We start from the raw sequence: 22379 nt of genomic DNA, 5'->3' as shown, positions 1-22379 counted from the left end.
GTACAACTTCACAAATGTGAACAACAGAACATGTGTCTTTACTCCTGTGGGAAAAAACGTAAGATTGTTGTCTGAACTACCTGGTTGCTGCAGTCTTTCTGACATAAGGTCAGACTTGTGCAAAGTAACCAACATTCAACATATATATCTCACATTGATTTCAAGATTTTGAAAGTTTGCTGTCTCAAGTCAATCTTTATTTTTTAATGTCCAGTGCCATCCGGGCAGTGATTTGTCAGTTCAAGCATCGAATTTACCTCATGAAAAGTTGAACATGTGCTAAGGGAGGATGTGGCATAGTAGTGCATCATTAAAGTGGGCTGACAACCCATCTCTTGTTTATATATAATGGGCTGACAGGTTGGTCCAAAGAAGGATCAACACTCCAGAATGTCTCCCAGTGCTGCCCATGACCAGTCAGACACACGCTGAAGAACTTCCACGCCAAGAGGCATGTAGTTTGTGCAAAACAGTGAAGGTACTGTCTGTTTGTGTGATATAAAACCATCATGCAGACCATGTATGGAAATTTGAAAGCCAAAAAATGCATTTAGACGGATTGGCCGGTCACTGATCAGCTGATATCCGGAGGGTTTTGACAAGTTGCTCATCTATAATGGGTGCGGGGGCCAGGTCCACTCTGACACTCTGATAAGGCCATAACCTGCAATGAGAAAGAGTTCCTTGATTGCTTGTCAATCAGAACTTGCTTAATCAATCTAGGTGTCGAGTTTTGGTTCCGTTTCTTCTCTCTTGTCTTGTCATCTCCATCTCCATCTCTTTTCTCTCACCCCTGTCTTCTTTTCTTCCTCTCCAGTCCTTTCTTTCTTCCTCCGGTCTTCATTAAAACTTGATGGAGACAGATGAGTGAAGCCAATAATCTTCAGACCCCGTGAACAACCCTGCCTGAAATCAATAGGTTTCCTAGAGAGAAAAAAAACAACACAAAGAGAGTAGGGGGGTGGGAGAAGGTCTGGGTTATTAAATATTAAACAGCAGGTCTCAGGGGAGGGGGAAATGTTGTGTTGATGCAGTGCCTGACACAATTAGCATCTCCTGTTCACCTGCCAGGCTCCAGCCGAGGCTCCACTCTGACTCTCACTCGTCACGACAAGCCACTTCTAGGACAGTCACACTTTTCAGGAGCGTTATCCAGGCCGTCTTGTACACTAATCATGACATAATGCATCTGTGCCTGTCACGGCCTTGAAGAGGACCATCTTGCCTCTGTGAAAAATTGGTCACTACCAGCTTCAAAATGATCTCACTCCTCGGGAGAGCCAGCTGTCACATGAGGCTCCTCTGGGATGAGCTAACTCTTTCGTAACATTGTCTCAGCTTTTCGTGTTAACAGTCACTGGGTTCTTCAGGGATGCTGTAAATATTTATCTACACCCTAAAACAATCTGGTTAAGTTGTATTTTTACATTGACAGATGAGTCAACTATATTTATTTACAATCTAAACAAACACATTTTTATTCAATTCTAGAAAAATGTTGCAAATTGCCCTGTCAAGTCATGACAGACCAGCTGTGTTTTTTTAAAGTATTGTTGTTCAGTTCATCTGTCCTGCTAGCATGAACATTATTTATCACTGACTGCTACTGAGGCTAGTAAGATATGTTTACCTAACTTTATGCCCAAACAGGTGAAGAGGTAATTTTGCAGTTCATATAAAGCCTGCAAGAATTACTGCAGGCAGTTAGGAAACCTATTGGCGTGCTAATGTTGGATCATTTACAGCTCATATCAACATAAACTAGAAGGGCATATGGAGAACGCACACCTCCGCCATGGCCAAATGCACTATTCCACAATATTAACGATAATAGTAGAAATAGTGTATTTGCAGCCTGATTCAGATTTGCTTCAAAATCTACATCCTTTACCCACATTTCACAAAAAGCAAAAGAGTGCCCGGCTTTGACGCCATTTTTTGTAGCTGCCAACAATTGGGATGTCATTGTACCCAAATATAAGCCCCTTGTCACATTTCAGATGTTTTAGTGGTTTTGGCAGATCTGCCAAATAATGTCCCCTCGAAATTTGTTTCATAATTTCTTTTTTAAAAATACGTCAATTCTTTACAAAAAAGCCAAGATTAGAAGGTAATCATTCTCAATCCAAATTCTCATTCAGGATTTCTTTCATCAGTCTTTCTTGGAAAAATAAGTGTTTTTTGGGTATACTGTCCATATTCTATATCCAATTTTCATCTACCACAGCAGTTGTAGAATCTAAATCTTTATTATTCTAAGTGCAACAATTTTGTGAACAATGAAAAACCTCCAGCTTCCAAAATGTAAAAATGCCATGCAGATACATTTGTCATAGATTATATCCAAATAATTTACCAAAGGTCATTCCAACCTTACTTTGGTAATCTCTTATCTCTCTCACAGTGTTAGCTGTGCTGCTGTTATTACAGATGTGTCTGAGCTAACCGCTGACTGGCCTCTTCTGTCGAGCCATGACATATAACACCATTACCCATGGACCCCTTGGGCTACCACAACGGAAGGATCTTTGTTGAAGGCATTTGACATTTTGTTTATAAATAAACAACAATATGTTTTAAATCAGTACCATCCTTATGAAGATATAAAGTGGGTCACCTGGTTCTAAAGCCGTATTTTAAGTTATTAGTTACAAAGGCTAATGTGATTTTCTGGAAGTTTCCCTTTCACTTTGGCTCCCTGACAATGATCTCACATTGGCTTGGCAAAACCTTCATCTTGATATAGGTCATTATCCCGATAATAACTCTCAATATAGCATCTCTTTAAATGATGTGTCCATATGAAGTGGTGATCACAGGGTTAGGTATGTTTCTTTGCACTCATGTGTGGATTAAATACTTGTCACCCTCCTACTGAAACCAGTCTGCTCTGTTTGGTTAGCTGCCCCGCTCTGTTGTGATTCGTCAGCCACTTAGAGATGTACCGCCCCTTAGCCCATACAATCTGTTCGAGTGTTACACAGTGATGTCACCATGTTTTAGAAGTAAAGAAAGGAGTCCAATGGAGGCGTTTCAGGCAGCGGGGGAGTGTGTGGGAGAGAAACTCCCTCTGGACTTTGGTATTGTAGCCTTTACAGACCATTTACATGCACAAACCTATATAACACACTACAGGAAACTGGGACAATTTTACACAATCAGTACTTTTACCTTTGATACTCTTAGTACATGAAGCTAATCATTCTTATGTACTTTTACTTAAGTGGGATTTTAAATGCATGACTTTGACTTGAAATGAAGTATTTCTACACTGTCCGTCCTGGGAGAGGGATGCATCCTCTGTTGCTCTCCCTGAGGTTTCTCCCAGTTTTCCCCTTTAAACTGTGGGTTTTTTCTCCGGAAGTTTTTCCTTGTACGATGTGAGGGTCTAAGGACAGAGGGTGTCGTTTTCTCATACTGATATTCTGCACAAACTGTGCTGTTGTATTTGCTGTAAAGTGTCCTTACTGTAAGGTCATTATTATACGTACAGCACTTTGGCTCGACCAAAAATCGTTTTAAAAATGTGCTATATAAATAAAACTTGATTTGATTTGATACACTGCTACATAGTTATGATACATGTGAATGTGATACATTTTAAACATAAATATTAAGAAAATCAATTCAATCATGGTGTATTTGTGTACATATCGACTCTCTAAATCTAAGATCACAGTTTTCTTCAGATCAATTGTCATTGAGAGTGTGTTCTGTATCTTATATGCAGTGATGACTATTGAAACACAGTAAAGGCTGAAAGTCATTTTAGAACATTGCATGTCTTGAGACAGGAGCTTCTGATGAACGAGTACCAGGATTCATTTAAAAAAGAAAGACAAAGCAACAGATGGCAAAAGAAAGAAGCTTTCAAAACAGCACCCTCCTTTGTCTACACCTTTCCCATCACTCTTTCTAAGGTTGGAGGTAGAAGAAAAAACATGGTAGAGAGAGACCATATGTATCATCCTTAAACCAAAACACAACTTTCATTATCAGATAGTGAAACATAATCACCTCCATCACAATCATCAATCATGATGGAGAGGAGTGATGATAATTAGACTGAATCTCCGTCTCGTTTGAAAGGGTTGATATTTAGTTCAAATCATTCAGTATCAAGTCATGTATCTGTCCTGCAGTCATCATTTTCAGTCAACATGGAAGCTGATATGGATTTAAGAAATATTGCCATATTCTTGACATTTTCCTTTTCAACCCTTCGCTAACTTGCAAAAGCTCAAATATCTTTTGAAGGAAAAGGGATGCGGCACAGATTGTGATTTCTATCCAACATAATGAGAAAAACATTGTTCATTTATGAATCTTCAAGTTGCAAAATGTTAATCCTACACGTATTTGTAATTCGCTTATTTATAATATCCAAACTTGCCATTCAATGTATTTTCCAAACAGAGCAATATTAATCCTTTTAATTTTGCTTATCTCTCAGCTTGCTAAAGGGTCCACTGAAGAAAATACTAAAATAACAAATGACTAGTCTTACAGAACCCTTTTTTCCTAAACAATCCGGGTCAGTACTTACCTCACTAAAACATTGTGGTACTGCTTAACAAAAAAAGTCGCTGTGTTTTGTGCCGAAGTGGGCAATCTAAATCTAGTGCTAGAATGGCGGACTCCATCAATACCAGCAACAACTACTGTATAGAGAGATAATTGCTGAATGGTTATATGTTGCCAAAACGCTCACTTCTGTGTACTGGTCATTGTTAAAGTTCAGTTCGCATCTTGACATGCGAGAATAAAGTTGACATTTTGAAAGGACGTGTTTAGCCAGTTTACAAGCTGATTTAAGGGTAATACATAGCCAGTTGTTGTTAGACGATAGCCGGTGTGTTCTGACATTGCATTTTCTAATCCACCCTATGGATTCTGAATTTCTATGCAGATGTCTGTTTATTGAGATTGGCTATCAATATGCACAACACCAAACCTAATTTAATCCTAGAGAAATATGCAGATGCGGGCACACATTGAAAGGTCTGGAACAGGCTAGAAATGGTGAAGAAAGGGTGAAGAAGTTTTAAATTGAATAAAGAAAGGGGGATTGTACATTTCAAAGACGAATGGAATATTAAATCTTCTGTTTTCTTGACACCTTGCCACTTCTTAAAGTATTTTCAGGCCTCTGATTTACATTGGTCCACTGCTGCTCAAAGATGAGAGAGGATCAACATTATCAAACATTGGTGCTCACGTCCCAGAAGAGATCTATAGTCCCTGCAGTGTATCTATTTAAGCTCAGTTCCCTGTCACTTCAATGCACTATGGTGGTACAACTCCAATCTACTAACATAATTGCTAGTAATTATTTCCAATTATAAAGCGGACAAGTCAAATCAAGCAATCTGATTGGTTCTTAACCGTGGTATACTGAGCGTATACCACGGGTAGAATTGTAAGTTACTTTTCACAACAAGTCAGTATCCCTCCGCGTCTGAGAAAAACTGTATACAGTTGGGCTGAAAAGCGAACTGGAACAAGAAAGCAGCGGAGAAGTAACGGGGCAGAAACCCTCCTTTTTACGCAGCGGTCCAGACATAGACATCAAACGGCAAAAACATATTCAGTGTGCAGTTCCTTTGGCATTAGGGCAGGGATATCTAGATACTTTCCAAGGTTTGACATAATGAATTGTGCTACTTTCAAAGCAAGCAACGATGTTTTCAAATCTGTAATCAAAAAGGTCCGCAAAAACGCTATCGACCAATCAGATTGCTTGATTTGACTTGTCCGTTTTATAAATATATTTACATTTCTTCCGTTACGAAACAAACTTACAAAGCATAAGATGGAAACATTTAAGATTAACTTCGACCGCCGGGGGGGTCTTACTATGGAGGAGTGGATTGAGGAGAGTTAAGGGGGTTGTCGAACCACGAACCACGCCCCTTAACTGTGATATAATGGCCTTATACCACGGCCTGTCGTGAGCTATTGCTTAAATATATAAACAATCTCTCTGGAAAAAACGTCCTCCTCAAATCTGACTCAACACATAGCTTTGCGCTCCGGTGAGATGCTGTAAATAGCTAAGTAATAAGTAAAGGACCTGTGAGACTGGGTTCTCAGTGAGAGCCTGACTTTAAAATCCTGGGAGAAGCTTTAATGGGGGTTTCTCCATATTGGACATGGACACAAAGTGGTTTCCTGTATGGGCCCTTTGTACTTATCTTTTGGTTTCACCTTACATGCCATACAGCAGGGGTATTCAACTAAAATTCAACGAGGTCCAGTTAGAGAACATGTCCCCATGCAAAGGTCCGGAACATCAAAATGTCTAACTTGCTTTATGAATTAGTGTGATATATATTGAAGTAGCCTGTAGCTTTATCAACGTCTGCATGTCATCAACAACCGACTGCCAATCAAATAAAGAAAGTACAATTCAAAAACAACAATATTTATTGTCAATGAACATTGAACTATACAGATATACAGTAAAATACTGTGGATATGTGTAATGTTCCTCTCGGGCTGCATTTAAAAATAAAATAGAGAAATAAATAAAATAGCTTTGTTAACCGTTTCACATCATGACTTAACAGTTTCAGACGATTATAGAACAATATCAGTCTTTACACATCATAACAATTGAACAGTTTTAAAGTTTCTCTTTCTTTCCCTCTTATATTGCAGTCCCTCACTCACTTTTCTTTAATTCAGTGCGAGAATTGAGCTTGAGCTTGTCCTGCCAGGAGTTTAAATCTGGGCTGAAATTGTGTCAGGGCCATTCTCATACACACATGCAGGTGCTCATTGGTTAGCCTCGGTTAGCCTGACCTGGAACGATATTTAGTTTTAATTTTGATCCTGGTGGACTGATCATATTGGGCTCTGAGACTGCTTATTTTTTGTGACCTCAGTTCTGACTTGAGAGGGAATGTTTGGTCAAACACTTTGTGTTTTGTCTCATAGTGGCGTTTTGGCACTTTTAATCAGGGTTGGGAGGGTTACTTTGTAAATGTAATCGGTTACTGAATACTGAATACATGGCTCTGAAAGTCATCCGAATACAGTTACAGTTACGTGTCTTAAAAAAGTAACGTATTCAGATTACTTTTAGAATACTTTTGGAATACTTTATTTTTCCATAACAGATGGGTATGTTTTGGTGAACAGGAGACACGTATTTTACTGTTTTAATGGCTTATCAAGAGCACAACTCAAACACAACATCTTGGTGTCATTCTGGACAGCTCCCTCTCATCTGCACCCCACATAAAAAACATCACCCGGACTGCATTATTTGTACTCTCTTAAACCTTTCCTTAGAATATGTTATGAATTGTCAGGTGTCCTTGGGTGCTTTGAAAGGCGCCCCTAAATAGAATGAATTATCATTATTATTTATTATCTGAAACGACGTAATAACTTTTAAAACTGTTTCCAGTCACTTGCCCCATGCATTCAGCAGCAGCAGGCCATTCACTTTGATTTGATCCCGTTATGAAATGTCATCATTTCGACAATAAAGAAATGCTACATAAACGTTATCTTGCACATTTTATCGAACCATCTCCGTTTCTAACTTTCAATATATTTTAAAAGAGATCTCTCTCTCTGATCTGCGTGCGGGGGCGGGGCCTCACAGACACGCTGCATCTCTCTCTCGTTCACAGACACTAGAGATGGCAAATCCGGATCATTTTACGGACTCAGGGTCTTCTGAGTCAGTCATTGAAGAGATCCGGATCATACGAGTCATTTGAGTCATATGAGTCAGCATCACCAAGACCGTAGAAATCCTATTGGTGAAACCGAAAAGTTGTTGCATTTCACGAGCATATTATTATTCCATATATTTTGAATATATATATATATTTGTATATATATATATATATAATATCTGCATGTATATTTTCTATTTCGACATGTATATTTTATTTTTATTTCTATTCTTGTATATTTTGTAGTTTTGTTTTATTGTAAAATGCCTTTTATGCTGCTGTAACAACAACAATTTCCCAATTTGGGATCAATAAAGTACTATCTATCTATCTATCTATTAAACTGACGTTATAATTAACCTCCGCTACACAGTGTATTTTGCTTTAATAAAAAATGTTGATCACAAAAAAAAGGGTTATTTTGCGATTTGGCAAATCTGAGTCTGCTCGTGCATGAGGACGAGTCTGCTGGATCTGCTGCTATATACGGCTCCGAGTCCGCACGAGTCTGCTCTGCTGTGTGTTGCACACACAGTGAGTCAGGATTTGCGAATCCGAGTCTGCTGTGGACTCGTGCATGACGACGAGTCTGCTGGATCTCTGGATCTGCTGCTATATGGTTACGGCTCCGAGTCCGCACGAGTCTGATCCGCTGTGTGTTGCAGCGAGTCAGGATTTGCGAATCTGCGAATCCGAGTCTGCTGTGTGGACTCGTGCATGACGACGAGTCTGCTGGATCTCTGGATCTGCTGCTATATACGGCTCTGAGTCCGCACGAGTCTGCTGTGTGTTGCAGCGAGTCAGGATTTGCGAATCTGCGAATCTGCGAATCTGCGAGTCTGCTGTTGGAGCCGTCGGCTCCTCTGAGTCCCCACGAGTCTGCAGGAAGTTTCACTGATCCGCGTCCCCTCCCCTGAGCCAAACGATCACTTCTGGCAGCTATCCTGTATACTTGCTAAAGGGTAGGTAGATGGACTTGGGGTACGTTGTAATGTGATTTTACATGTTATAAAGAGAGTAGCGAGTGACGCAATTTATAGTTTTAATTTGTACGTCACACCAAGTGTGGGACTCAAGGACTCGGGTTAATGGAGAGGGGAGACTCGTCATGACCAGCTCATTTCTAGGATCCGGGTTAATGATCCGGATGAATCAGGACTCGCCCATCTCTAACAGACACGCTGCAGCGCTGTGCAGTGTGCACACAGTTCTGCTGGTAATGACTATTACATTTTATGAGGAAACTTTTCCACCAATAATTCCCATAAGTATTCCAAAATGTATTCACTTCAGGTTTACGAAAGTAACTGTAATCAGATTACTCGTTTTTCAAATATAACGCGAGCTGAGTACAGTTACTTGATTTTTGTATTCTGCTTGAGTGCCACGGTCAATGAACAAATGAGACACACTGGTTCTGTGCTCCCAGTGGGCAGGATGAACATGAATGAGTCCGTCCACTCAGGGTTAAAAGCTCTGTTCTCACTGTCCACTTTCCTCTTCTTGGAGAGCGCCATGTGTCATTATTTGTCTCTCCCTGTCTGCCGCTAACACGCCTGTTCACTCTCCTCTCCGTCTTCTCTCCCTGTATCGCTAATTATTCTCTTTACTCACTTTCCTCTCCGCTTCTCTCTGCCGCGCTCTCGTCTCTTCTTCTGTGTTTCTCTCCCTGTATCGCTCACTCGTCTCTTTCGCCCCCTGTCGGCAGCGGTTAAAATAGAATCGCCCTGTCAAAATTGAAATCCCCTATTAATGTATTGATTATAGGTCCGGGTCCGTATAGGTCGGCGTCTGGGTCCGGATCCGGACCGCGGTCCGCCTGTTGCCGACCCCTGCCATACAGCATTTATCCTCTGTTATATATTACTGTATAGGCAGACTCTAATTGGATATTAAGCGGCAACCTCCGAGTCTTACATTTTAAGCCAATGCTGAAATGCCTTGAGGTTTGAGATTGTATAAAAGTCTATGAAAACATTACCATACTTTTTGATTGATTTATAACCTCAGAAAATATGAATTGAGACCTTACAGCATGTTAACATTGTTTGCTATTTTTCTCCAATACAGCATCATGTTCATTTAGCAAATGGTCCCAAATACTTGATAAAGCATGAATGCTTTAGGGGGGCCACCTTGTGATTATTAAGTCGCTATCACTGTTTTGTCCGATTTGTTTGTTAGCCATGTTTTCTTCTTAGAACTATAAACCTTTCACAATGTGTTTCCAGTTCATTAATATGTACAATTTGAATCCACCGAAAAAGTAATCTGTATTCAGTGGTTAGTTAATCTTTGCTCTACCCATTGTGTCACTTCTGATTCAAAAACCAAGATGGCAACCAAAAATATTCCAAACTCAAGAATTCAAAACAATAATTTTAAAACCAATGGGAGTTGTCACATTTACAAATGATCAGTCTGTTCACATGTTTTGGACAAATGACTTCAAATCAGAAGTTATCATAAAGAAAAAAAACAACTAGAAGCGTATGTGTATATGTAACATCTGATACTTCCTGACACGGGTCATTAAAAGACATTTCCAATATGGAAATCTGATATATATTTTTATTTTTCCAGAACACAGATTGTCCTGCAAGTCCAACCCTGATGTATCACTCTATGTACTGAGACAGTAAGCACCTTGCCCTGATGTTCTCTGTCAGTGTCTTGACAATCCATGCTGACAAGACTCTCAGAGGCTTGACACCTGACTAATTCTTTGTTGTTGCTCCAGGTTGGATCTTTTTTTAAGATTTGACTTACTACTTTTTTAGTGCATTAAAGGCACTACCTTTACATTTCAATGTTAAAGCTGCAGTAGTGAATATTTATATTAACATCGGAATGTGGAGTATGAATATGGGTCACCCGTAGTGATTAACCCACAGTGTTTTTCCTTCTTTCATCTCTACATTTAGTTTTTCAGCTCACAATGTTTTTTAAGGTTAAGTATTCACACCAAGCACCTATATTAAATATATTGCAAGAAGATTGCCACTGGACAAAAAGGTCCTCCATGTTCCTAAAAATAATAAGAGACATAGTGTTCTTCGTACAGGAACATCCAAATGTGCCTTATCTAATTCTGTTGAGTTTTATTGCGGTTGGTATCCATAAGCATTACATTTATGTTATCTGCTGGAATGTCCCTTGGCTATCTCTTCTGGCACTGCCTTCGCATGGGTGAAGAGGTCCCAGATAGAAATGTTTCTAAAGAGAGTGCATGTGTGAATATTAAAAAAATCACTGGCGTTCCCAGTAATTTACCAGGAAATATGTGTAAAATAGTCTTTAGTTTAAATGTCTTCCAGTGTTTTCTTGTTTCTTGTTTTCCAGTATGCCCCCTCTGACCTTTTAGACTAAAATATAAGTGTGTATTGGTGGAAACTCCTTTTGTGCGGGTTGTCAAGTCAATTGAAAGTGATTGGGGCGATCAAACATGATTGTTTCGGTTGTTGCTCTGATCTGAATGTGATCTCTCAGGATAAATAAATAAATTTCTCCTCTGTTGTATATCCATTTCCTGTTCAACTAGCCGTGACAAGTCCCATTTTTTTATGTGAGCAATCGATCAGCAGCGGACCTGAAAGAATGATTGAGTGAGAGGGGAAATAAATGAAGATGGACCCACAGCTGTCTGTTAGTGATGGATAATACTCAACCTCACAGTCCATCATTGAAACAAAAAGCTGCATGGACAGCGGTGTCACTCACCGCACAAACGCTCTATTTATCTGTTCACTTACTCTGGTGTGTGTGTGTGTGTGTGTGTGTGTGTGTGTGTGTGTGTGTGTGTGTGTGTGTGTGTGTGTGTGTGTGTGTGTGTGTGTGTGTGTGTGTGTGTGTGTGTGTGTGTGTTCGTTCTCCAGTGCCGAGCTCATGCCCTGTTGCTGCATCTTCAGCGAGAAGGTGTCACTCCATCTACAAGGGTTTCGCTCAGTGTCTGATGGCTCTGGGCGACAGTCTCACGGACAACGCCAGCAAGGATGAAGACACACACGAGATACACTCCATCTGCAGGTCAGTGTTTTCACACAGTGACACACACACAGAAACAACAGTCTCTGAATAACATCCCACATTACGCGCCGTTTACACGAGGAGAAAACTGCTTGTATCTGCATAGTTTCGCGTGCGTATAGCCCTATTATTTACACGAGGCCGATAGAAACTGACCCCACAAACGATAACGGGTCCCAAGGTGGATAGATTTGCAAACGAAACGCTCTGGGGGGTCAACCGAGTCCGTGTAATCACCTCTATACGAATATTTCCTGAAAAAATAGCGAAAAAAAAAAAAAATAGCACCTCTCCTGCTCACTGCTGTAGCAACCATCAAAAATAGCTGTGTTAATTAAACGCACAAGGGGTTCTTGAATGAAATAATATTATAAAAGGCAAACCAGAATTGTTAACGCCCAATATACTCCTTAAACAAAATAAACAGAGTCAGATTTCATGCATTGATCCATTATATTGACAAAGGAGCGATCTCACCCGGTGTTTGTAGAGAATATCTCTCTTTCTGAGCCGTCCTCTCGATGCAATATCCACAGAGACGTGCTTCTTGGTTTCTTTCAGTTAACTTCCCCGTTGCATTTATCCATATGCTGAGGAAATGACTATATCCCGCTGAATACCAGCAATCGCCACACACACTGACTTCCTCCTGTCAGTAGCTACTGCTAGTGCTACTGCTACTGACCATGCTACAGATATTAGTGCAAAAATATACAGCTCCTCTACCACAACCATCAGCAACAACAGATTCGGTTTCTTTCAGTTTCTTTCAGTTTCAGTTTCAGTTTCAGGGCTTAAACAGAAGGGTAGCCATGGCAACATTGCTGCGGGGCTGCTCCAGGCTGCTCTTCTTCGCGGCTTTTGGTGTATTTTGGCGGAAGTTACAGCGCCACTTACAGTCCCAGCATATGTACTACAGCGTTTCCAGCGGCCTCGTTTAAACAGACACGTTAAATGAAACAAATGCATGTGAACAGAAGACTTTTTTGAATACGCATACTGTGCATAAACGCAAACGGTCCCGTGTGAGCGGGGCCTTAGCCTCCTAAGCCGCAAAAGTGACCCTTTTTCGCTTTTCGATTGACCATTTTGGCTGTATGGCATATATTTGTGATGACAAAAATGTCCCCAATAAAACCTTTTACATTTTTTTTATTTCTACAGCAATCCCAGCATAAAACCATACATTCAATAAAATTACAATGTTTTACTAGAGAGTTGTGGTAAGGGACAGTGGCAATATGTAAATTTGCTTCTTAAAGTCAAATTCAGAAAATGAATCAACTTGTTGGTAGATATAAGAAAGGACTGTAAGAAGTTGGAGTTTTTTTTTTTTAAACTGTCACTGCAAAAAATGAATAATGCTAACCATGGACACTAACGATTTTGAAAAAATTAAAATGTCCCTTTAGCATTGAGTATACAGACTTTTTTTTTAACATAACAGGCATATAAAATGGCAATCACAACAGTGCTGACCAGCTAACCAATCAGAGCAGATTGGGCTCTGGTTTCAGACAGAGGGTGAAAAGAGGTGCTGCAGCACAGATAGTATGAGAAAAAGAAAGAGCTTTTTGAACATTAAAGCATGGAGACATGTCACAGAAGAGGCGCAAATGACTAATATGAACTTGAAAACGAGCATGAGAGAGCCCCTTTGATGAAAATGAATACATATTTCGTTGTTGGTTTCAAGCTACTTGGTTAAAAGATGCAAACATTCTGAAAAGTTATATTAAGATTGATTAGCTTACTAACCTTTTTATCTTCTTAGGAATTTAGAGCAGCTTTTTAAAGGGAGGTACAAAGGATAAATATGTATTTTTAAAGCCCACAGGGCGGGCAGGTCAGTATCCATGAGTTTTCAGTTACTTTAGGAGAGAGGGTTCGGAAAACAAAGCCAACAGTTCTCTTGGGAAGACAGTCCACATTATCTGAGCTTGAGTATGCAAGGCTTTTGGAAAGAAAAGTGTAGACAAGCATTTTGCTATTCCACAAAGTCGGTGTGCTATCTGATATCAATAGGGCAAGTACATCTGTACAATACCACAGATCGATATCTTGACTCTCTAATCCCTCACTGGATTTATTCATGACCTGCCCTCATGCAGAACTATGAATTATCTGTCCTAAAACAGCTGAGCGTAAACATTGGAAAATGATGACAACGTTACCATAGACGCTAACCCTAACCCTAACCACAGAAAATGAAAGATTGCATAAAAGTTTTATGGCTGTTGTAAAGGAAAGAAGTAGGGAAATGTGCACTGTAACCCTAACTCACATGCTTTAAGTTACACTCCTACGTATCATGACCTGCATGAATGAGAACACTTCTGCTACAATTAGATGCCTGAACAAGCCACCAGGCCAAAGACAGAGGCAGCTAAAATCTCGCCTAGGGCATCAAATTGTCTAGAACCGGCCCTGGGAGCATTCATATGAGTTTTCCCAAACGGAGCACATTTACCCAATAACTTCATTACCACATGAATGCAGCACTATCTTGACGGTTAGTGATAGTTAACAAAGGAAAGATGTGTGATTCTGCCTCCATGTTTTGGATCCACTCCAAACAATCTTTTGTTTTTTTCTTCGCCTATTCAAAACTTTTCAATCAAGTTTCATGAAAGTCAGGTCAGTAGTTCTTCAGTAATCTTGCTGACAGATGGACAAAGAATCCAAGCCAAAAAACATGACTTCCTTGGCAGAGGTACATTTCGGTCAAAATGAATGCATCAGTCAAAGATACCCTTCATAAGCACAATATACAGTACAGGACAGCTGATATAAGACTACAGCCATGTTAGTGGCTCTGTGAGGTTGTAGGAAAGGTCAAGAATATGGAATTGTGTAAAGTGTACCCTACACTCTTAAGAAAGATTTGTTCAGTTCATCAACAGAATGAGGATGAAGATTCTGGTGCACTGTTGATATTAATTTACTTTTTTCCTCTGTTTGTTGCAAACTTAATTTCTGTTTGCTATTAAGAAATCCCCTTGTGATTTGGTTTAGACAAGCACACACATCACAGAATTGTTATAAAGTCCCTGATAAAATAAAAAATGATTTTCTTGACTGGGATTATATGAGATATTGAGTCTTTCACTTACACAAACAGAGTGATTACAGAGATTTATGCAGTATGACTGCTAAATTGCCACAACTCTTCCAGGCACTTGGAGTTGAATGAAAGAAACTTCCATCATGTTCCTCTTGTTCAGTGTATCATTCATTTTCACCATTCATCACACACAAGGGTATCATTACAGTATATTAAGGTACACAAATTAACCATCAACTAGTTGTTAATTAACATGCATATTAGCAGTATATTGGCTCTTTATTAGTCATTATAAAACACTTATTAATGCCTTATTCTACATGACCATATTCTACAAGTAATAAGCCATTATTTGAGAGTTTTTCCTCAATAACCCTCTAATTAGTGCTTATTTATTGCAAGTAAGGAAGTTGTTGTACATGAGTTTTGGTCTTAATATGCACTGCTCAATATGGGCCTAATAAGGAGAAGAATATGTTTTGGGGTATTGACAGTTCAGCTACCAATAGCAAGGTGATATTGACCTGTATGTTTCATATTTGCACATTTATATTTTTGTAAAATGTATACTGAAGGTTAGACAGGAAACCGGGTACAGGAAGTAGGAGAAAGTGAACTGAATAGCATGGCAGTAGACTACTGCTAATTTCCCCTATGCAACCTGAAGAGTAAAAGGGTCAAGTCCGTCAGAAAGCAATGACCGTAAGTGTAAGTGTAATCCTTACACTTACACTGTAAGGATTAGTAACATGTATTGTGTTTATGTGATGACATTTGGAGATGTTTAAACTCAATGAGAAAATGCGTTAGCATTCGCTTAGCCATACTAGCCTGTATACATGCTTATTGCACAGCTAGCATTAGCTATATTTACCTTGTTTACACTTAGCGGTCCTATGTGTTAATCTGTGTATGTTACACTTGCATGTATGAGATCAATAAGTGCCTTGTAACTTCTTTGTTTATAGTTTCACTCCGTTTGAATGTCAGTGGACTGCAAATAATTAAATAAAGGAGCATGGCTGCTCATTCCCTGGCTCTCAAAAAAGTCTGGCTGGCTGTTTAATCTATGTTCACACTGAGACAGGACAACACATAGAGAGAACAGTACACCTATTGTGTAAGTACATACAAGCAGGTCACACAGTAGGATCACAAATACATAACATCTGTTCAAAATCTGTTTTTATTAAAAAGTACAGACTGCATGTCTTCTCAGCCTTGGAGAAACTTGACATGTTTTGGGATGTGTCTGAACCTCTCTTTAGTGGTTCATTAATAAAACAGATATTTCAACGTGAGCCTACTTTGTTCATGTACTGTTGAGGTTAATTTCAGTAGTTGTGTGCTATAATGTATTTACAAAGTGTGAAGAGGATAGAATAGGGAACCTGTTCAGGTCAATTAGAGTCAAACTACTAGCTTATTGGTTATGAACAAGACTTCACTTTAAAATAGGGAACATATTCTTAGCTAGAAATACCTAATTTTGAGTTATTTAGACACAATTAACACTTATAATTTAATGTCTTCCTTCAGTATACATTTTACAAAAATATAAATGTGCAAATATGAAACATACAGGTCAATATCACCTTGCTATTGGTAGCTGAACTGTCAATACCCCAAAACATATTCTTAGATATAAATACCAAATTTGGAGTAATTTAAACAATTAACACTTATAGTTTAATGTCTTGTTACATAAGAATAGATCATATTTGTTAATTTCAGTAGTTGTGTGCTATAATGTATTTACAAAGTGTGAAGAGGAGGCAACTTCAGAATAGGGAACCTGTTCAGGTCAATTAGAGTCAAACTACTAGCTTATTGGTTATGAACAAGACTTCACTTTAAAATAGGGAACATATTCTTAGATAGAAATACCTCATTTTGAGTTATTTAGACACAATTAACACTTATAGTTTCATGTCTTGTTACATAAGAAGAGATCATATTTGTTAAGTGTTATTATGGGAGAATTACTATTCTTGTGGTACTACTGCCTTATTAGGCCCATATTGAGCAGAGCATATTAAGACCAAAACTCATGTACAACAACTTCCTTACTTGCAACAAATAAGCAATAATGAGGGTTATTGAGGAAAAACTCTCAACTAATGGCCTATTACTTGTAGAATATGGGCATGTAGAATAAGGCATTAATAAGTGTTTTATAATGACTAATAAAGAGCCAATATACTGCTAATATGCATGTTAATTAACAGCTAGTTGATGGTTAATTTGTGTACCTTAATATAAAGTGTTACCGTTTTTCCACAGAATGCAACTGGTTGAAACACTGTTATTCACATTTAGTGTAATTCTAAAAAGATGTATACAATGTCCGTTTACGTATGACAAACTTAACATTAGGCTACTGCAATAATTTGACACTGAAATGTATATAACTTTGAGCAATCCGTCACAATAATGAAGCCTGGTCATATAGATTAGATAGTTATGGTTTATATGTTTTGACAGTTTACTAATCTGTGTCAAGCAGGCAAAAACCGGAGCAATGAGGACACCGCGCATCTGGTTTCCGTCCAAAATGCTTCTGTAAATGGGCAATAACATAAAATGATTGGATAGGACCAAGCAATGATGTCTGTCCCGAAGCCAGTTTACTTCCTGTGTGGTATTGGAATTTAAAGAAAAGGTGTTGCTGGCAGTAGCTTGATATATAACCAACACGAAAACATGAAAGTGGTTTCGGTGGTCTCATACAACTTTAGGCTAGAAAGAGTAGAAACAAAAACAGTACATCATTTAAAACTTTTACTTTAGAAGAGACGCTATTTTAAGTGCCTACTCATTGATTTAGAACCATTCAAATTGGCACTACAGAAAAAAAAGATCATGTAATTTCTTTGATCATTACAATTTTTACCAAATAAGTAGGCTATGCAAGTCTGAATATAGAACAAGGATATACTGATTTCCTCAGAAAAGTTCTGTTTGATTTGAACTTTTCCCCCAACAGCCCTGCCTCTGTTCGTCTCGGAGCACATCTTCACTCCGCTGCTCTCTTTTTAGCCTCTCATTGTTTGGGCTGGAGGCCTGATGATGCTGATTAAAGATGCAGAATATCTCTCACTTCCCTCCTCTCTTTCCCCCCTTTTCTTTCCTTCACCTCTCTGTTTCTCTATATCCTGAATTCATCCATCATTTCTCCCGCTTTTTCTCTGTCATCTCCGCTCACCGCTCTATTTATACATATCTTTTTCATCCATCTTTTTACCGGAGTGTGTGAAGGGTCTTAGAATAGGGTCGCTGCTAAAAGCCTGAATAAAATATTAAAGGGTGTAAATGTAAATTCAATATTTGCCCCCAAATAATTTGCAAAACATTATGATTTGTGTGGAAACATTTTCATTATTAAGATTTTTTTTTATTTGAACCTCCTTTCCTTTCTCTTTCTTGATCCTCCTTAGCAACCGTCATTACAGTCCTTGACAGCGGTCTGTTCTACTGGATTTACAACATGTCACATGTTCTGAATCGACCAATCAGAACTTTATTTAGCCTCCGTATTGTTTATGGTTGAATAAAACATTTTTGATTCTTAAGTGGGCCCTGAGTTGAAAAAGGTGGGAACCGCTGATTTAATGCACTACAACAGGAATTGACCAGCACTCTTTCCTAACTGCATTATGAATAAGGCTTTTGCAAACTTCAGACCGTGCGCAGGCAGCGGCAGCATACGTGCTCTATATAAACCTGCCTACAGACATTCGATAGTTCACAGGGAAGTGTTGTCGCTCTGTGTGACTCAGAGGAACTGACTCTGGGGATTCCAGGGAAGACTTTCCTTTTGTTCAACACACATTTTCATTGAGAACTACAAAGCATGACATTATAGTCCTTGAGGAAAACCTAATGGAGTTATCCTAAATATATCCTCCTGTGAGGATGTGTGAGCCTCTCCGTGCAGTTATCAGTCCTCTCATTGATATCTTGGCTCAAGCTTTGATGCACTTTCTGTACTCTTCTTCCCAGTTCTTGCACTTTTTGACTATACTGGCAGCGTGGCTCGTGGGAATGCAGTTTAAGGTCTATCAGTTGTCAGTTCACAACTTTGGTCGGACTGAAATATCTCTACAATTACTTGGTGGACTTCTGTGAATTTTTTAACAGACCCGTATATCCCCCTATGGTTAAATCTTCATGACTGCAGTGATTCTCTGACTTTTCTCCTTGTGCCACTTGCTGGTCTAACTTTTCATTGTTAAATATTTCAACAACTGTTGGATGGATGTAGACTGTTGCAGCAATGAGTCCTAAAACCCAGAAATGTGTTAGCATTTTAACAGTTCTGGTTCACTCGTCTAGAATTTAACATTGTTTTGAAAAAACAGCAGTTGCTTACTGTGGGCTAAATGAGACTTCTAAACATCCTCACGCCGAACATTCCCATTGCTTTTTTTCAAGGGAGCCCTTGCAATGCTAACTTTTACGTCATATAGCACCACTCAATTGTGTAAAATTACCAAGTCAATTCACTCATACTGTACTTAACTCCAGTTTTTGGTTTTAAGTGGTTGACCAATCACAACAGAGCTGGCCAGCTAACCAATCAGAGCACTCTGGGCTCTGGTTTCAGACAGAGGGTGAAGTATGAGAAAAAACCTTTAGAACATTAAAGCATGTATTGTAATGTAATGACCCCAAATGCAAATATGAACCTGAAAATGAGCATACTATGTCCTCTTTAACATACTAATACTTAAGAAAAAGCTGGAACTCAACTTGTAAAAGAGTATTTCTTATGCAATACATCTGAATACTCCGTCCACCACTGATGGATTGAAATAAATTGTTCTAAAAATGACTCTTCTACACGAAGGATATATCCTAATGACTGGCAATCCCCTTTCAGTAGCGCCACATCCAAAGCTGTGCGACCATCAGTGTGAGTGTGTGTATCTTCATTTAGGCAAAGACAATCTCATATTCAGACTTGAGAGTTTGGTCTTAACGGTGACTTCTGATGAGGATAAGGGAATAGCTTGAGAACATTTCCTCACTAATAGAATAACAAAGTGTGTGTGTGTGTGTGTGTGTGTGTGTGTGTGTGTGTGTGTGTGTGTGTGTGTGTGTGTGTGTGTGTGTGTGTGTGTGTGTGTGTGTGTGTGTGTGTGTGTGTGGATATGCATGCACTATACCTCATCATTTCTCTGAGATGTTCTTGAAAACATTTGAGTTCATTTATGAACTGTGTGTGTGTGTGTGTGTGTGTGTGTGTGTGTGTGTGTGTGTGTCTGTGTGTGTGTGTGTGTGTGTGTGTGTGTGTGTGTGTGTGTGTGTGTGTGTGTACAGTATGTTGGTGTGTGTGCCTGCATGTCACTATGGCCCTGCAGCTCACCCGTTGTACCACTCCACTGTTGTTAAGTCTCTTCTATTCCTTGAGGTACCAATTAAACTACTAATCCTGCAACCCAGCCACCTTAGTGTGAGCGTTGCCTAATGCAGGGACATAAGGGCTCACACACACACACACTTCCACATCTACACTATCTGTGTCCTCGCTTCACTTATTTTCTTTCTTATTTTCCCCCTCTATCCTTCTTTCTTCCTCGCTTCTCTTTCACCTCCCTCCTTCTCTCCGCTCAGGAACATGGTTTTGGCGCTTCTATTAGAGCGACCTAATGAGGAGGTAGCATGGGCGCTCCCTTCTGAAGATGCGCAAAGCACGTACACACTGAAAGGTACACACACGCCTGCTACAGTGTAGTCTGAATAGGAAGCCATGATTTGCATCTAGGCCAAGGCTGCTCCATTGTCAAACTCTCCCCGGAGTGCAGCGCTGCTTTTATTCCTCATATTCACAATATGATTTATACCGTTGCAATCATTCACTGTGGATCCAGAGGAGGTTAAGTGAAAAGGAGATTTTTGGGCGTAAATATACAGAGTTATAAGGCACAATAGAATTAAACAGTAACCTTTTGCTGCTGCTTTTAAACAGAGAGGGGAGTTTCAGCTGAAAAACAGCTACCACTTCACATTAAAAAAAAGTTATGAAGTAATACATTTATGAAAGATAAATCCCTTTGAATAGGGTTGCGTTCAAATTGTCCGTTAAGCTTAGGAAGGTTCCTAACGGAGTGAAATGACACGGAAGTACCTCAGCGGCAGCCACGATAAGAGCTGGAAAAGAAAAGGAGAAAATGCTGTCCCACAGTGTAATGCACATTTTAATGTATGCTATAGATATATTCGCTCCCCTGTGTGTTAAGAGAGTCAGAAAGGTTCAGCAAAAAAGGTTGTCTCTCTTTCCCTCTTGATCCAAGTATGTAACATCCATTAAAAAAACGGGCGAGTTAGGTTTCGGTTCATAAGTGATGTCGAAAGTTCAAATTTGACGTCATTTGTGGGTCGTACGGCATTAGCAACAAACCAACCACTGTGTTTTTTTGGCCACCAGTTTCAGCAGGATGTCTAAGAAGACTTGACCTGAAGACTTCTGAGTTGCCCGGTGGACATTGTGAAACGCATCTCTTCCACAGTGCTCACCATTACCATGGAGCTGCTCGGGGTGGGGGGCGGAGAGACAGAAACACATCCGGAAAGAGGCGTGGCCAGCAGCAGCTCATTTGCATTTAAAGCTACAGACACAGAATCAGCATTTTTGTAACAGGGCTGCAACAGAGGGGTTTATGGAATGGTATAATTCATGATTTCTTTGGTATTTTGAGCAAAGACTTCAGTGACATGTTTTGTATATATCTGAGACCTAGAATATATTGTTGAAATGCAGTATAATACGTGACCTTTAAATGCTAAATATGTTTCCCCATAACTCTATTCCTCAGTGTGGAGAAGGCTTTGAAACAACATTTAGGGGAGTGAAATTTACAGACAGTACAACTGAAAAGTCATGAAAGAAAAGTTATGAAAAATGTATATATATCTTGTTTCTGATCAAAAGGGGGCTTAAGTTCGGTGGGATGACATTTTGTTGTCTCATTTAGCCACTTATTAGCAACCGCATTCTTAAAGTTACTTGGGGGCTGCCAGGCTTAACAGTTTTTTCTTTCACGAAACTGTGTCTCAGGGCTTCTTAACATTTAAAAACCTATTAATGTGTCATACCCACTTAACAGGAAGAAACTCAGCTAACTGACGATACGAACTATTTTTACCGAAACAAAACGCAAGTCTCATAAGAAGCGTCTAAATGAGCCCTGAGCGAAAAAATGCTAACGCACTTAGCACAGAACTCACGGTAGAAATACTTATACTTATCGGATCTGCACAAACAAGATATTAGCTAGCAAGCTGAGATTCCACAGATTCTAGGGGTATAAGTATCACCACTGAGCGATCAAAACGCGGCAGGGGAAGCAAACCCAGACATCACACAACGTAGCTTTACGGAGCAAAATTGGCAAATATGTCTTACCTTTTGCTGTTTCTGATCAAAAGTTGTGTTCAATGGCATTAAAACGAGAAAAACGCTGCTGAAGGTTAATCCAATGTGTCTATGTCACTTTGAAATGATTACTGATCATTAGGGATGTCCCGATCACCTTTTTTTGCTCCCGATCCGATTCCGATCATTTGATTTTGACAATCTGCCGATACCGATTTTT

The 22379-nt window shown here is 39.4% G+C and overlaps 1 protein-coding gene across 1 annotated transcript in view; it reads left to right on the top strand.

Annotated features, from left to right (window-relative positions):
* The window catches only part of nrn1la (neuritin 1-like a), an 86499-nt gene that overhangs the window by 46572 nt on the left and 17548 nt on the right, over positions 1 to 22379 (top strand). The window contains exon 2 of the mRNA XM_034141838.1: positions 11567 to 11717. Coding sequence (XP_033997729.1) covers positions 11567 to 11717 — 151 coding nt within the window. The remainder of the gene's footprint in view (positions 1 to 11566; positions 11718 to 22379) is intronic.

The sequence above is a fragment of the Trematomus bernacchii genome, unplaced genomic scaffold, assembly GCF_902827165.1.
Source record: "Trematomus bernacchii unplaced genomic scaffold, fTreBer1.1, whole genome shotgun sequence".
In the NCBI taxonomy this organism is placed as follows: Eukaryota; Metazoa; Chordata; class Actinopteri; order Perciformes; family Nototheniidae; genus Trematomus; species Trematomus bernacchii.
This window is presented reverse-complemented; position numbering and strand designations above follow the sequence as displayed.